Source organism: Cyprinus carpio, chromosome B3 (genome assembly GCF_018340385.1).
Source record: "Cyprinus carpio isolate SPL01 chromosome B3, ASM1834038v1, whole genome shotgun sequence".
NCBI lineage: Eukaryota > Metazoa > Chordata > Actinopteri > Cypriniformes > Cyprinidae > Cyprinus > Cyprinus carpio.
Window position 1 is genome coordinate 37,709,655 of NC_056599.1, and position 16,894 is coordinate 37,726,548.

At 39.0% G+C, this 16,894-nt stretch overlaps 1 protein-coding gene across 2 annotated transcripts in view; it reads left to right on the top strand.

Moving 5' to 3' along the window:
- LOC109106919 (neural cell adhesion molecule L1-like) overlaps nt 1–6,319 on the top strand; it is a 29,399-nt gene extending 23,080 nt beyond the window's left edge. The window contains exons 8-14 of one of the 2 annotated variants that reach the window (XM_042720951.1): nt 4,076–4,201; nt 4,766–4,867; nt 5,171–5,227; nt 5,381–5,467; nt 5,812–5,871; nt 6,007–6,093; nt 6,144–6,319. In XM_042720951.1, coding sequence (XP_042576885.1) covers nt 4,076–4,201; nt 4,766–4,867; nt 5,171–5,227; nt 5,381–5,467; nt 5,812–5,871; nt 6,007–6,047 — 473 coding nt within the window. In that variant the 3' untranslated portion in view covers nt 6,048–6,093; nt 6,144–6,319. Of the gene's footprint in view, nt 1–4,075; nt 4,202–4,765; nt 4,868–5,170; nt 5,228–5,380; nt 5,468–5,811; nt 5,872–6,006 lie in introns of both variants that reach the window. The other variant, XM_042720952.1, reaches the window with a different exon arrangement.
- The last annotated feature ends 10,575 nt before the right edge of the window (nt 6,320–16,894 follow it).

The window sequence follows — 16,894 nt, forward strand, 5'->3', positions numbered from 1 at the left end:
GTGAATAGATAGATAGATAGATAGATAGATAGATAGATAGATAGATAGATAATTATTAATACAGTGATTACCACCATAACAATAAAGAGGAATTAAAATATTGTTTCATTTTCCTTGTTCAACAAACAAAAAAAAAAATAATCATAATAGCAAATTAAATATTGTTCAATTTTATACTGAATGAGTCTTGACAACATTTCTGTAGAAAATCTTTATATTTTGTGAAAACATGTTACAAGATTATCAAATACATCAAAAGATTTTCTGTCACACATGAGGTACATTTGTATGTCTTGAATCTGTCCTGATGTTTCTAAAGATCTGACCGCAGGTTTCAGGAAGTCTTGAGCCTTTAATACAGTCTGTGTCTTTAACTGTCTCTCATCATTCAGTCAGTGATATACCTCAGTATCAATTACATTAATATTAAAATTTTAATATAATAAAAAAATAAAAAAGATAAATATATTTATCTTTACTTTAATTTTATTTGTATTTTTCTCGCTGCTCTCAGAGTTTCAAACCCAGCTCTAGTCCAGGATATACTGTAAGAGTGAGAGATGATTTTGAGAGAGGAAGTGTGCAGTTAGTGCTGTTTGTGAAGAGAAATGTACCCTGTTGTGTTGTAGATCAGTGTGTTTGTTCATTCATTCAGTTTTGTGCTTTGTGGAATCAGTTCTGTTGGTTTGTTTTACACTTATTGTCACTGTTGCTGTAATATTCACTAGTACACAGTTAGTAAGAGTTTGTCTTTGTTCTTATTCCCTGAACAGTTCTCTACTGTGACCAAATCTATAAAACACCAGTCAGATGTTTTAATGTTTATCTGACTCATATGCAGTCCCCCACACAATATCTTGATATTTTTTAATCTTTATAAAAATAGAAAATTCACTCAAAACTCAGAAAGAACACACTATTTTTGGAGTTTTGAATCTAGAATATTTTTATTGGATTACATCCGTACAGATTAAATTTTCAAGTTTATTTGTATAGCGCTTTTTACGATACAAATCGTTGCAACGCAACTTTACAGAAAATTAAGTTTCTACAATATTTAGTAGTAGTTTATCAGTGGTAACTGTCAGTTTATGTGCATATGGCAGAAATGTACGGAAACATCAATTAAAGATGCAATCAAACAGACGATGAACACTATTAGCAGCAATTATTATATGATGCAATCAAACTTATAGCAAAATTTGGTAGTTCTGTATGTAGTTCTGTACAGATGCCATTAGCTCTAGACCAGTTATAAGATGCTGTAAAATACACAGTTGACCATGTTCACACTGTAATGAGTTTTCTCTTTGTGTTTTAGTGCTGATTTCAAACATTCCCACTTCTGAAACAACTGAAGGTGAGTGAATCTGATTCATGTATTTCAGTCACATACGAGTGATTCTACAGTAACTGTTACAAACCAACTGAAACACTGACATCTACTTATGATTATAAATGCAAATAAAACAAGTTCGATTCAGTGAAAGTCTCTGATGGTGAGGAACAATAAAACAGGTGCACCTTAAACATAAAAGAAAAGGACTTTACACAAATTACAGTGTAATAAGTTTTGAACAGTGACAATATACGGCAAGTATTTTCATCAAATAATGATCTGCTTAGACAATTCAATGAAAATTCCCATTGATTGTATATTGACAGATCTTTTATAAATGACTGTAACAGTTATAGAGAACAACGCTTCAGTCTCATCTGATGTATGTTTTACAATCAAGTAACTGATCATATACAGTAAAAAACAGCAGCACATTATTTTCATTGTGAATTGCTGTCATTGTACAGAAAGACCAAAAGCCAATGTGACCATTACACCTGATCAACATGTATTCAGAGGAGAGACAGTCACTCTCAGATGTGACATTGATGGTGAAGGAGTCACTAGCTGGCAGTACAGCTGGTATAAAGATGGTTCAGACAGTGCTTTCAGTGAACTACAGGAACACATATTCTTGTATGTTACTGAGTCTGACGTGGGTAATTACTCCTGTTATGGAGCAGAGAGAGGAGGATCACGAACATCAAACATCAGTGATGAAGTTACACTGACAGTATCAGGTGAGTTTCATCATCTCTTCATATATACACACACACACATTTACACATGTTTAATGAGCGCTGTCTCTATTTCAGATAAAGCCAAGGCAGTTTTAAGTGGTTCTCCACAGAAGTGGTTGACTGAAGGAGATCCAGTGACTCTGATCTGTGAGGTTAAAGGCTCCTCTACAGGCTGGACATTCAGCTGGTACACTGTAACTGTTTCAGGTAAGATATAATGTGCTTCATGTGATAACATCTGAATGAACTGGTTTCATCAAAAATATTATAGAGATTTAAAATAAAAAAAATAAACTAGTTCTGATTATACCAACAATGGTAATTTTAAAAGTCTCATGTAAATATAACTCCTTATTTCTTGAGGTAACTCTACACTTTTTACAGACTACAGAAATGCTCATTATCGGCTGCTCTCAGACAGCAGCAGAGGAGCTGGAGGAAACTACACTGTCAGTTCTGCTGCTCTAAATCACACAGGAGTTTATGTGTGCACAGCAAAGAGAGGAAAACGAGCCTATAGCACACAGTACAGCAACAAACAGTTAATATGGGTCACTGGTGAGTTCAAACAGAATCACAAGGCTCTACTGGACTTGATTTGTTATGGAATTTGCTTCTGATAATACAAGGCTACTACTGAAAATGGAGAAAGATGTTTTCTCTACTAGCAGGGGTTAAATCAACGGTGAAGGCAGGGGTCAGCAGCAACACGGGGTGGCACAGACATTTTCATTATTTCAGTGTAAAAAATTGTTTAACAATAATGTACTGGACTGTTTTATTGCCCACAACACAACTGAATACAATTAATTTGTACTTAATTAGAATTGAGATAATGGTGGATTAAATCAAATAATTAAATAATAATGGTTTCTACGAAGGTTTTTCCTCCAGTACTAACACTTCATGAAGTTGTCTCTGTTGCATGCTGATGGCATAATTACAAAATATTTTACAAATATGTTATTCTGTTTTGAAACAGTGTACATGGTGTAAAGTGTTATATCAATAAAACTGTCTTGATTTCCAAATTGTAGCTGTAATTGTCTTCTCAGGTGTTTCTCCTCCAGTCTCTCTGATCATCAGTCCCAGCAGAACTCAACACTTCATATCTGTCTCTCTCTCTCTGAGCTGTGAGGACCAGAGTAACTCTGATAGATGGAGAGTGAGACACAGACAGTTGGGGGCTGGAAGATTGTTCAGCATCACTGTGGGGATCACAAACAGGATCTAAATGTACAATCAGCTCCACCGGAACATCCCACCGTACACTGGAGTGTACTGGTGTCGGTCTGAATCTGGAGAAAACAGTCATCCTGTGAATATCACTGTACACCGTGAGTCTGAGTTTCTGTATTATTAATGTTTTGTTTTTTTTTCTGATTTTTTATTATTATTATTATTATCATTTACAATGCAGTAAACAAAGCAGTTGATTAAACAAAAACAGGAAGCATCAATCTGCACTACAACAAACAAACAAAAAACACTCAATGGGCAAGAGATACCAAAACTGGAGTTTTGTAAGAAAATGTAAAAATCGATATTATTATGATTATGATGAGGATGACAATGATTATTATTATTATTATTAAATATTTGTTACCATATTTTGCCATTTACTATTTACAATCAGCACACATTTCATCTGTTACTGTAGCTGATGGTGTGATTCTGGAGAGTCCTGTTCATCCTGTGACTGAAGGAGATTCTCTGACTCTACGCTGTTTATATGAACATTCAACCCCACCAATCCTCAGAGCTGATTTCTATAAAGATGGATCACTCATCCAGAGTCAAACTACAGAGATGATCATCTCTACTGTCTCAAAGTCACATGAGGGTTTCTACTACTGCAAACACCCAAAGAGAGGAGAGTCACCCAAGAGCTGGATCTCAGTCAGAGGTGAGACTGTACATCAATAAACACTACTAAGATGTTTCTGCATCATTTACATCACTCATCTAAATGTAAAATCTACTGTATGTATCTCAGCTTCCTCCAGATCATCAAGATCTGATGGTCTAAATCCCATGATAATTGGAGTGACTGCAGGACTGAGTGCTGCATTTCTGATTGTTGTCCTCTTGGTCCTGCTGTGGTGCTACAAAAACAACAAAGGTTCATCATCTGCCATATTAAAATTCAATGACACATTTGCAGACACTAACTTTGTTTCTAAAACTTGTTAGCTGCCATCCTACAACAGTTTTAAGCTGGTTTTCTGGTCTCAAAACCTGGTAAAGTTGGTATGTTGTCTGGTTTTAGCAGCTTTCTGGACAGTTTTCATCTGGACAGGCTGGGGAAATATTTATGTCATCAGTACTGAAATCAACTGTCATGTACAGTAGAGCTGAGTCCTCCATCTTATCCAGTAACTGCATTTTGTTGCCTTGTACCTAACATGTGCAATGACAATAAAGCTGAATCTAATCTAATGTGTATGATGCACATATTTACTGTGTATGTAAAGTGCTCTAAATTAGACAATTATTTGATTCCATTTGAGTTACAGTAAGATGCAGCCTATTAAGACAGCAGACAGTGAAGCAAATTACTGTTTTTTTAACAAATCCATAATGTGATAAAAGCATGCCACTAAACACTCTGTCACTCTCAAACATGTATGCATGAGGGAGATTAAAAGTTGATTTTAAAACTTTGACATAATCATTGTGTGTTTAGGTGTAAGATCTCAGTCTCCCTCTAGAGTCAGTCGACAGCAGAACAGCAGTCAGACATCAGAACAGAACCAGAATGAAGCGGGATATAACACACTGCTGTCTGGTCAGTCTTTATCTGTTAACCATAAATAAACACCCATAAATCTTTACAAGCTGTGCATTTAAACTTTTTAGAAATAACTTTCAACTGACAAGACAGATCTGACTAAATAATTTATAAAGTGTAATATGATATTTGTGTAACTGACATTTTATATTTCAATAAGATGTCATTTGGTTTTATTTTATGATCAGTAATGCATAACAAAACATATCATATAATTTTTTCTGTGGGCTTAAATTAATAAGATGCATGACAAAATGTTTATTATTATTGGAAATTAATCCATGCATCAATTTATTACAGGAACTGCTCATATTTATGACTCGGTTGTTGCAACAATTAATAAAGACTTTAGCACAGGTAATTAATGATGTTACAGAAAGTACTTATGTAATGTTGATCATTTACTAAGGCAGTAGTTATTTTTTTAAATACTCAAATACATCTTTGTTTTTCATTTCACTGTGTCATTTAAAACAAATGTCTTATTTCTTTCTTTGTTGTTCACTGTAGATAGTGTAAGCGGACCTACTGACGTCACCTATGCTGAGATTGAACTCAAGTCTACAGAGAAACAGAAGATAAATAAAGAAAACAAAGGTAAACTGAAACAATGGTTTTATGATAATGACAGTAGTGTAGCAGAGTTAAAGACCTCTGGGGTAAAAAGCCCCTTTAATTTTAATTTCTTCCACATCAGTAAAGAGCAACAAATACCACCACAGTATTTTTCTAAACACCTGTTTGTGGTTGTTCACTGTGAAATTCACCTGATCCATGAAGGTCATTGCAGGTTGTTGATTTTGAGGTAAATTGGTAAAAATAAATTATTTTATTCTCTCTGTAGAAGCTAGAGATATTATAAATATAATTATGTATTTCATATCACTGTTTGAGACACAATAAGCACTAGTGATATTCATGTAACTGTTGGCATCTTTTAGGGAAAACCAGTGAAGGTTCTGACACTGTTTACTCTAAACTGAACCTGGTGACCCATCAAGGTGAGTGTTAAAGTAAAAACATCAGTCACAATTCACAAAGTGCCACTGAAAACTGCATCTACAAGCATCATTGACAATCTAAGAATAAATTGAAATGTGCATTTTAGCATTTAAAATTCATTTCTATATTCTCAGGTGCTGGATCTAGTGATGTGACGTATGCTCAGGTTAAATAAATGCCCAGAGGAGAAACTTTCAATCCCAGGATGCTGATGAGTTTAGGTTGAGAAGAGCTGGAGAATGAGCAGATCATCAGTCGCTGATGAGTTTAGGTTGAGAAGAGCTGGAGAATGAGCAGATCATCAGTACTTTATCATCTTTGTGATACTGAGCAATTGATGGCAATAGATTTATCTGTACTAAATATTAGTGACGCAATCCTTCATGTGCTTCAATAGTTATGCATGCTAATATTTGAAAAGAAGAGAGCTGATTATACATTGCATAAAAACAGAAAGGTAGATTATCTTTTAACACTGCACAGAGTTTATTTTTATTGGTTGATACCAGGAGCAGCAGCAGCTCATCATTAGACTGAAAGATGGACAGAATATTCAGCTTAAGGCCTTTTTCCTGAATGTTAATTGACCAAGTTTCCTTTTTTTTTTTTTTTTTTTTTTTTTTTTTTTGTGTGTGTGTCTTCTTGATTTAAAATGTATTTGTAGCATGGTAATAGACAACCTGGATATACCTTACAGGTCTGGATGAGTTGTATTACAGTTTTTTTCAATCGCTAACAAGCGCTTACCCATACTTCAGATACTTTTTCTAAACTCTTAACACAGACTCACACCTACAAAACACAATTGGCCAAATGGATAATTTTCTTCTCAAAAACACATTTTGTTAAATATATACTAACTCTTCATTTCAAAATAGAACACATCTTTCTCTGCACACACTAACTTTACCAAAACATTGTAAATCTGACTCAAAATGAAATTATTCTGTCAAAGAATAACACTTGTTTTCACTTCACAAGGTACATGCAGTCAATCAAAGTACACCAGGTTTCAAAATACTGGCTATTGTTGACATTACAAAAACTGCATAGACTTTTATGTTTCAGTTTTACAGGTATTTGCATGCAAAACATGCAATCCACAGTTTTTAACACTAAATTTCTTGGTTGGGAACTGTATGTCCACATGTACAGTAATGTTCACATTCAGAAGCTTTCCAGTAAAAAGCAAATCAGTTTTATTTTTCCTTTACTGTTTACTACAGGAGGTACAGTAGAAACACAGTATGATAGAACAGAAAAAGTTTACAGTTTTGCCTACAGTGAAAAAAATATCCATGAAACATAACACACAAGAACATTCTAAATAAAAAAAACAACAGCAAAAAGCCCAGATAAACGGTGGGGGGGGGGACTAAAAAAAGCACAAAATTACTGTATAATCTCTGCGATCTTCAGGGTTAGGCCACATGTTTTCATCACCATCACATCTGATATTATCCAAGGTGATGCACCTGGGATAAAACCGCTTGGTATGTCGGATACACCCTTGGCAATCATGAACTGTGATGTCCCTGCAGCCAGCATCCATGGCTTCAAGGAGGGACATCTGGTCATGTGGCTGATGGTCATAAACCTTCCACCTCCATGCAGAAAATAACTCCTCTATGGGGTTGAGAAAAGGTGAATAGGGTGGAAGAAAGACACTTACCAGTCTTGGGTGGACTTCAAACCATGTTGTTATTGCTTTCGAATGATGGAAAGCCACATTGTCCCAGGTAATTACAAAGGTCCTCAAGTTTTCACCGTCCTGATCCTGCTCTGGAATCAGGCGCTGGTGGAGATCATTGAGAAAGGCAAGGAGGCGCTCGGTATTATAGGGTCCAATCTGACATCTGTGAAGGAGTAATCCTGCATTTGCAATTGCTGCACACATGGTCATTTTTGCCCCTCTCTGTCCTGGAACATCAACTGTGGCCCTTTTTCCAATTACAGTTCGTCCACGTTGACGCCTTTTGGCCAGATTGAATCCTGCCTCATCTATGTATATGAATTCATGAGGGGCCTGGTTGGCCTCCAATTCAATAACTATCTGAAACAAAGTTTATGTAAATCATGTCATTACTGTATAACATACTGTACTGTAACCTATTATTGTGTTGGTTACCTACTTGCAAAGTGCAAAGCTTATAGAACTGGACATTGAATTGAATATACACTATACCTGGACATATTGTCGTCATAACTCCTTGACTCTCTCACTGTTCCTCTCAAAGGGAACAGTGTAGAGCTGCTTCATCCGCACTCTGTGTTTGGACAATGTATTGTGAAATATCTCATGGTCCTCCACAATTCTAGTTTTAATTTCATGCAGTTTTATTGCATTATTTGCAACAACCATTTCTACAATGGCAAGCTCTTGATCATTATTGAGGAGCTTTCCTCCCTTTGCATTCTTAAGAGGGACAAAAAATTCTACATATGCATTACTGTATGACCTTATTGACATGTCAAGTGAGAATAGAAACAATCCATGTAAAATGGAATACTTACCTGTTGGTTTGTTGAAAGATGCGTATAATGGAGGCAACCGTTGACCGCTTCAAATTGGGCTGCACACTTTTACCAGCCTCTCTTAGTAAAAGACCATGGTTGATTACATTGTCAGTGATAGTGGCACAAATTTCATCACTGACTACTGTTCTTGCAGCCCTTGGAATGCCGCCACCACAAATTCTTACACCTCTACCTTGCCCTCTCCTTGGGAATGCTCTTCTCCCAGGCCCTGCTCCTCTAACTGCTCCTGCACCTCTCACTGCTTCTCTCACTGCTCCTGCACCTCTCACTGCTTCTCTCACTGCTCCTGCACCTCTCACTGCTTCTCTCACTGCTCCTGCATCTCTCACTGCTTCTCTCACTGCTCCTGCACCTCTCACTGCTTCTCTCACTGCTCCTGCACCTCTCACTGCTTCTCTCACTGCTCCTGCACCTCTCACTGCACCTGCACCTCTCACTGCTGCTGCACCTCTCACTGCACCTCTCACTGCATCTCTCACTGCTCCTGCACCTCTCACTGCTCCTCTCACTGCTCCTGCACCTCTCACTGCTCCTCTCACTGCTCCTGCACCTCTCACTGCACCTCCACCTCTCACTGCTCCTCTCACTGCTCCTGCACCTCTAACTGCTCCTGCTCCTCTCACCTATAACTGCTCCTGCACCTCTCACTGCATCTCTCACTGCTCCTGCATCTCTCACTGCACCTACACCTCTAACTGCACCTCTAACTGCTCCTGCATCTCTCACTGCTCCTGCACCTCTCACTGCATCTCTCACTGCTCCTGCACCTCTCACTGCATTTCTCACTGCACCTCTCACTGCTCCTGCATCTCTCACTGCATCTCTCACTGCACCTGCATCTCTCACTGCATCTCTCACTGGGCCTGCTCTTCTCCCTGGGCCCCTTGCTCATACTCTTCCCTCGTCCAGACATTACAGTGTTTGTCTTTTTCTGTTTCTGTTTCCAAAAACATCACTCCTCAAAGTCCTCCTTTTACTGTATAAGTGTCAGTGTAATAGAAAAAAAATATCCCCTTTTACCGAGTCTAAGCCAGACTGGAATCAGCTGTGGTTGGCCCAATTTACCCAACATAAATCAGCTATGTGTAAATTGTTCAATTGTTTGTTTATTATCAGCTGAGATATATTGTTTTTGAACTGATATCATTGCAGAAGCAGAGGTTTTTATACTGTATCTAAGGTTTGGAATATTGTTTTTTGCTATTGTGGGATGTTGTGTGTTAACATTCGTAAATACTACAAAAACAATCCATAATTTTGTTGGGAGGTATAGCTTGTCTGTTAAGAAAATGTAAGCACTGTGGAAATGTGTTCACTGACTGCATATTGTGTGAAAACGACATGAAATGTGTGAATGGTGTGGCCACAAAAGACTGATGCTGTGCTAATTGTGTTTAGAGTTTTGAAAATGTGACAACTGGTTGGACAAACGCTTGTTAGCGACTGAAAAAAACTGTAAAAGTAAATGTATAGAATATATATGTTTTCTATGCTCAACTGTTTAATGTTTAATTGGCTACAAATAGTGTTTTGTGTGCAGTCTTTTGCTTTTAAAAATCCTTATTCAGCAATCACAAACCACTGAAAAAAAAATAACAATTAAATAGGAAAAGCCATGGAAATTGATTACAGTTTTTTTCAATCGCTAACAAGCACTTAACCATACTTCAGATACTTTTTCTAAACTCTTAACACAGACTCACACCTACAAAACAGAATTGGCCAAATGGATAATTTTCTTCTCAAAAACACATTTTGTTAAATATATACTAAATCTTCATTTCAAAATAGAACACATCTTTCTGTCAACACACCAACTTTACCAAAACACTGGAAATCTGACTCAAAATTAAATTATTCTGTCAAAGAATAACACTTGTTTTCACCTCAAAAGGTACATGCAGTCAATCAAAGTACACCAGGTTTCAAAATACTGGCTATTGTTGACATTACAAAAACTGCATAGACTTTTATGTTTCAGTTTTACAGGTATTTGCATGCAAAACATGCAATCCACTGTTTTACACTAAATTTCTTGGTTAGGTACTGTATGTCCAAATGTACAGTAATGTGCACATTCAAAAGCATTCCAGTAAAAAGCATTTTTTTTCCTTTACTGTTTACTGCAGGAGGTACAGTAAAAACAACGGTATGATAGAACAGAAAAGGTTTTACAGTATTGCTTACAGTGAACAAAATATTCATAAAACATATAAGAGCATTCTGAACAAAAAAACAACAGCAAAAAGCCCAGATAAAAAGGGGGGAACTAAAAAAAAAAAAAAAACAAGCACAAAATTACTGTATCTAATCTCTGCGATCTTCAGGGTTAGGCCACATGTTTTCATCAACATCACATCTGATATTATCCAAGGCGATGCACTTGGGATAAAACCGCTTGGTATGTCGGATCCACCCTTGGCAATCATGAATTGTGATGTCCCTGCAGCCAGCATCCATGGCTTCAAGGAGGGACATCTGGTCATGTGGCTGATGGTCATAAACCTTCCACCTCCATGCAGAAAAGAACTCCTCTAAGGGGTTGAGGAAAGGTGAATAGGGTGAAAGGAAGACACATATCAGTCTTGGGTGGACTTCAAACCATGTTGTTATTGCTTTCGAATGATGGAAAGCCACATTGTCCCAGGTAATTACAAAGGTCCTCAAGTTTTTCACCCTCCTGATCCTGCTCTGGAACCAGGCGCTGGTGGAGATCATTGAGAAAGGCAAGGAGCGCGTCGGTATTATAGGGTCCAACCTGACATCTGTGAAGGAGTAATCCTGCATTTGCAATTGCTGCACACATGGTAATGTTTGCCCCTCTCTGTCCTGGCACATCAACTGTGGCCCTTTTCCCAATTACATTTCGTCCACGTCGATGCCTTTTGGCCAGATTGAATCCTGCCTCATCTATGTATATGAATTCATGAGGGGCCTGGTTGGCCTCCAATTCCATAACTCTCTGAAACAAAGTTTATGTAAATCATGTCATTACTATATACCATACTGTACTGTAACCTATTACTGTAAAGTTTACCTACTTGCAAAGTGCAAAGCTTATAGAACTGGACATTGAATTGAATATACACTATACCTGGACATATAGTTGTCGTAGCTCCTTGACTCTCTCACTGTTCCTCTCAAAGGGAACAGTGTAGAGCTGCTTCATCCGCACTCTGTGTTTGGACAATATCCGCGTAATCGTTGTGAGGCTGATGCTATCGATATTGTCAAATATCTCATGGTCCTCTACAATTCTAGTTTGAATTTCATGCAGTTTTATGACTGCACCTCTCCCTGCACCTCTCACTGCTCCTGCACCTCTCCCTGCACCTCTCACTGCTCCTGCACCTCTCACTGCTCCTGCACCGCTCACTGCTCCTGCACCTCTCCCTGCACCTCTCACTGCTCCTGCACCTCTCACTGCTCCTGCACCTCTCACTGCATCTCTCACTGCTCCTGCACCTCTCACTGCTTCTCTCACTGCTCCTGCATCTCTCACTGCTCCTGCACCTCTCACTGCTTCTCTCACTGCTCCTGCATCTCTCACTGCTCCTGCACCTCTCACTGCATCTCTCACTGCTCCTGCACCTCTCACTGCATCTCTCACTGGGCCTGCACCTCTCACTGCTCCTGCACCTCTCACTGCATCTCTCACTGCACCTGCACCTCTCACTGCTTCTCTCACTGCTCCTGCACCTCTCACTGCTCCTGCACCTCTCACTGCTCCTGCACCTCTCCCTGCACCTCTCACTGCTCCTGCATCTCTCACTGCTCCTGCACCTCTCACTGCTTCTCTCACTGCTCCTGCACCTCTCACTGCTCCTGCACCTCTCACTTCATCTCTCACTGCTCCTGCACCTCTCACTGCTTCTCTCACTGCACCTCTCACTGCTCCTGCACCTCTCACTGCATCTCTCACTGCACCTGCACCTCTCACTGCATCTCTCACTGGGCCTGCTCTTCTCCCTGGGCCCCTTGCTCTTACTCTTCCTCGTCCAGACATTACAGTGTTTGTCTTTTTCTGTTTCTGTTTCCAAAACATCACTCCTCAAAGTCCTCCTTTTATTGTATAAGTGTCAATATAATAGAAAAAAATAACCCCTGCCACTGAGTCTAAGCCAGACTGGAATCAGTTGTGGTTGGCCCAATTTACACAAATAAATCAGCTGTGTGTCAATTAATCAATTGTTTGTTTATTATCAGCTAAGATATATTGTTTTTGAACTGATATCATTGCAGAAGCAGAGGTTTTTATACTGTATCTAAGGTTTGGAATATTGTTTTTGCTATTGTGAGATGTTGTGTGTTAACATTCATAAATACTACAAAAACAATCCATAATTTTGTTGGGAGGTATAGCTTGTCTGTTAAGAAAATGTAAGCATTGTGGAAATGTGTTCAATGACTCCATATTGTGTGAAAACGACATGAAATGTGTGAATGGTATGGCCACAATAGACCGATGCTGTGCTAATTGTGTTTAGAGTTTTGAAAATGTGACAACTGCTTGGACAAACGCTTGTTAGTGACTGAAAAAAACTGTAAATGAAAAAAGTTAGGGAATTCAGTTGTAGCTTGTTTGTCTTAGGATATTTTTCAGTTTTCAGAATACATTTATAAGCTTTTTGTAATTTTACTGTAATTTTAAATATTCTCATATGTTCAATAAGATAAATAGTAATGAATATTCTGAATATTCTTACAGTTATTTTTTTCAATTGCTAACAAGTGTTTACCAATACTTAAAGTACTTTTTCTAAACTCTTAACACAGCAACACACCTACATCACACAAATTAGCCAAATAGTAAATTTTCTGGCCAAAATCACATTTTGTTAAGTAAATACAAGCTCTACATTTCAAAATGCTGAATGCCTTTTTCTACATATACCAACTCTATCAAAACACAGCAAACCCAATTCAAAATCGAGTCATTTGGACAAAACATTAGCACTACCTTTCTATCCAATAGGAACATACAGTCAATCATAGCACAGTGATTGTCAAAATACTAAAAGTTGATGGCTTTACAAAAACTGCATTACTTTCTTGTGCATGTTTGACGTACATGTTTCAGTTCTACCTGCATATAGACAATATAAAAAATCCAATGTTTTTTGTAATTTAGTTACCTTCAACTGAAACCCATTTGACATTTTTACAGTTTTTTTCAGTCGCTAAAAAGCATTTGTCCAACCAGTTGTCACATTTTCAAAACTCTAAACACAATTAGCACAGCATCGGTCTTTTGTGGCCATACCATTCACACATTTCATGTCGTTTTCACACAATATGCAGTCAGTGAACACATTTCCACAATGCTTACATTTTCTTAACAGACAAGCCATACCTCCCAACAAAATTATGGACTGTTTTTGTAGTATTTACGAATGTTAACACAAAACATCCCACAATAGCAAAAACAATATTCCAAACCTTAGATACAGTATAAAAACCTCTGCTTCTGCAATGATATCAGTTCAAAAACATCAACAAATATCTCAGCTGATAATAAACAAACAATTGAACAATTGACACACAGCTGATTTATGTTGGGTAAATTGGGCCAACCACAGCTGATTCCAGTCTGGCTTAGACTCAGTGGCAGGGTGGGGGTGGGGGGGGGGGTTCTATTACATTGACACTTATACAGTAAAAGGAGGACTTTGAGGACTGATGTTTTTGGAAACAGAAACAGAAAAAGACAAACATTGTAATGTCTGGACGAGGAAGAGTAAGAGCAAGGGGCCCAGGGAGAAGAGCAGGCCCAGTGAGAGATGCAGTGAGAGGAGCAGGAGCAGTGAGAGATGCAGTGAGAGGAGCAGGAGCAGTGAGAGGTGCAGTGAGAGGAGCAGGAGCAGTGAGAGATGGAGTGAGAGGAGCAGGAGCAGTGAGAGATGCAGTGAGAGGAGCAGGAGCAGTGAGAGATGCAGTGAGAGGAGCAGGAGCAGTGAGAGATGCAGTGAGAGGTGCAGGAGCAGTGAGAGATGGAGTGAGAGGAGCAGGAGCAGTGAGAGATGCAGGAGCAGTGAGAGATGCAGTGAGAGGAGCAGGAGCAGTGAGAGGAGCAGGAGCAGTGAGAGATGCAGTGAGAGGTGCAGGAGCAGTGAGAAGAGCAGATGCAGTGAGAGATGCAGTGAGAGGAGCAGGAGCAGTTAGAGGTGCAGGAGCAGTTAGAGATGCAGTGAGAGGTGCAGGAGCAGTGAGAGATGCAGTTAGAGGTGCAGGAGCAGTGAGAGATGCAGTGAGAGGAGCAGGAGCAGTGAGAGATGCAGTGAGAGGAGCAGGAGCAGTGAGAGGAGCAGGAGCAGTGAGAGATGCAGTGAGAGGAGCAGGAGCAGTGAGAGATGCAGTGAGAGGTGCAGGAGCAGTGAGAGATGCAGTGAGAGGAACAGGAGCAGTGAGAGATGGAGTGAGAGGAGCAGGAGCAGTGAGAGGTGCAGGAGCAGTGAGAGATGCAGTGAGAGGTGCAGGAGCAGTGAGAGATGCAGTGAGAGATGCAGGAGCAGTGAGAGATGCAGTGAGAGGTGCAGGAGCAGTGAGAGATGCAGTGAGAGGAGCAGGAGCAGTGAGAGATGCAGGAGCAGTGAGAGATGCAGTAAGAGATGCAGGAGCAGTGAGAGATGCAGTGAGAGGTGCAGGAGCAGTGAGAGATGGAGTGAGAGGAGCAGGGCCAGGGAGAAGAGCAGGCCACAGGAGAGGGCAAGGTAGACCATGTAATCATTGACCATGTAATCAACCACCATGTAATCAACCTCGGTCTTTCACTAAGAGAGGCTGGTGAAAGAGTGCAGCCCAATTTGAGGCAGTCAACGGTTGCCTTTTTTCAACAAACCAACAGGTAAGTGGATTGTTTCTATTCTCACTTGACATGTCAATAATGTCATACAGTAATGCATATGTAGAATGTTTTGTCCCTCTAAGAATGCAACGTCTTCCACTCTCTGGGGGAAGAGGAAAGCTCCTCAATAATGATCAAGAGCTTGCCATTGTAGAAATGGTTGTTGCAAATAATGCAATAAAACTGCACGAAATTAAAAACTAGAATTGTGTAGGACCATGAGATATTTGACAATATCGATAGCATCAGCCTCACAACCATTACGCGGACATTGTCCAAAAACACAGAGTGCGGATGAAGCAGCTCTACACTGTTCCCTTTGAGAGGAACAGTGAGAGAGTCAAGGAGCTACGACGACAATATTGCCTTTCTCAATGATCTCCACCAGCGCCTGATTCCAGAGCAGGATCAGGACGGTGAAAACATGTGGACCTTTGTAATTACCTGGGACAATGTGGCTTTCCATCATTCGCAAGCAATAACAACATGGTTCGAAGTCCACCCAAGACTGTTAAGTGTCTTCCTTCCACCCTATTCACCTTTCCTCAACCCCACAGAGGAGTTCTTTTCTTCATGGAGTAGAAAGGTTTATGACCATCAGCCACATGACCAGATGTCCCTCCTTGAAGCCATGGATGCTGGCTGCAGGGACATCACAGTTCATGATTTCTAAGGGTGGATCCGACATACCAATCGGTTTTATCCCAGGTGCATCGCCTTGGATAATATCAGATGTGATGTTGATGAAAACATGTGGCCTAACCCTGAAGATCGCAGACATTAGATACAGTAATTTTGTGCTTTTTTAGTCCCCCCCCCCTTTCATCTGGGCTTTTTTGGTTGCTGTTTGTTTTTTTTTTCTCAGAATGCTCTTGTATGTTTCATGGATATTTTGTTCACTGTAAGCAATACTGTAAACCTTTTTCTGTTCTATCATACTGTGTTTCTACTGTACCTCCTGTAGTAAACAGTAAAGAAAAAAAAACTGATTTGCTTTTTACTGGAATACTTTTGAATGTGAACATTACTGTACATGTGGACATACAGTTCCCAAAATTTAGTGTAAAAATGGTGGACTGCATGTTTTTGCATGTAAATACTTGTAAAACTGAAACATAAAAGTCTATGCAGTTTTTTGTAATGTCAATAATATCCAGTATTTTGAAACCTGGTGTACTTTGATTGACTGCATGTACCTTGTGAAGTGAAAAGTGTTATTCTTTGACAGAATAATTTCATTTTGAGTCAGATTTTCCAGTGTTTTGGTAAAGTTAGTGTGTGTAGAGAAAGATGTGCTCTATTTTGAAATGAAGAGTTAGTATATACTTAACAAAATGTGTTTTTGAGAAGAAAATTATCCATTTGGCCAGTTGTGTTTTGTAGGTGTGAGTCTGTTAAGAGTTTAGAAAAAGTATCTGAAGTATGGATAAGCGCTTGTTAGCGATTGAAAAAAACTGTAACATAATATTTTATTTAATGTATAAGCAGGGGAGTCATGCACTCATTATTTTTGAGGGGGCACGAGTGGAGGGGGGGGGGTCGTCATGTGACACACAGGAGCTACAACAGCATATTGGCAAATTATTATTAAGCTCGATATTATTATTATTATTATATCTCGATTCTCTCACCTTCATAGA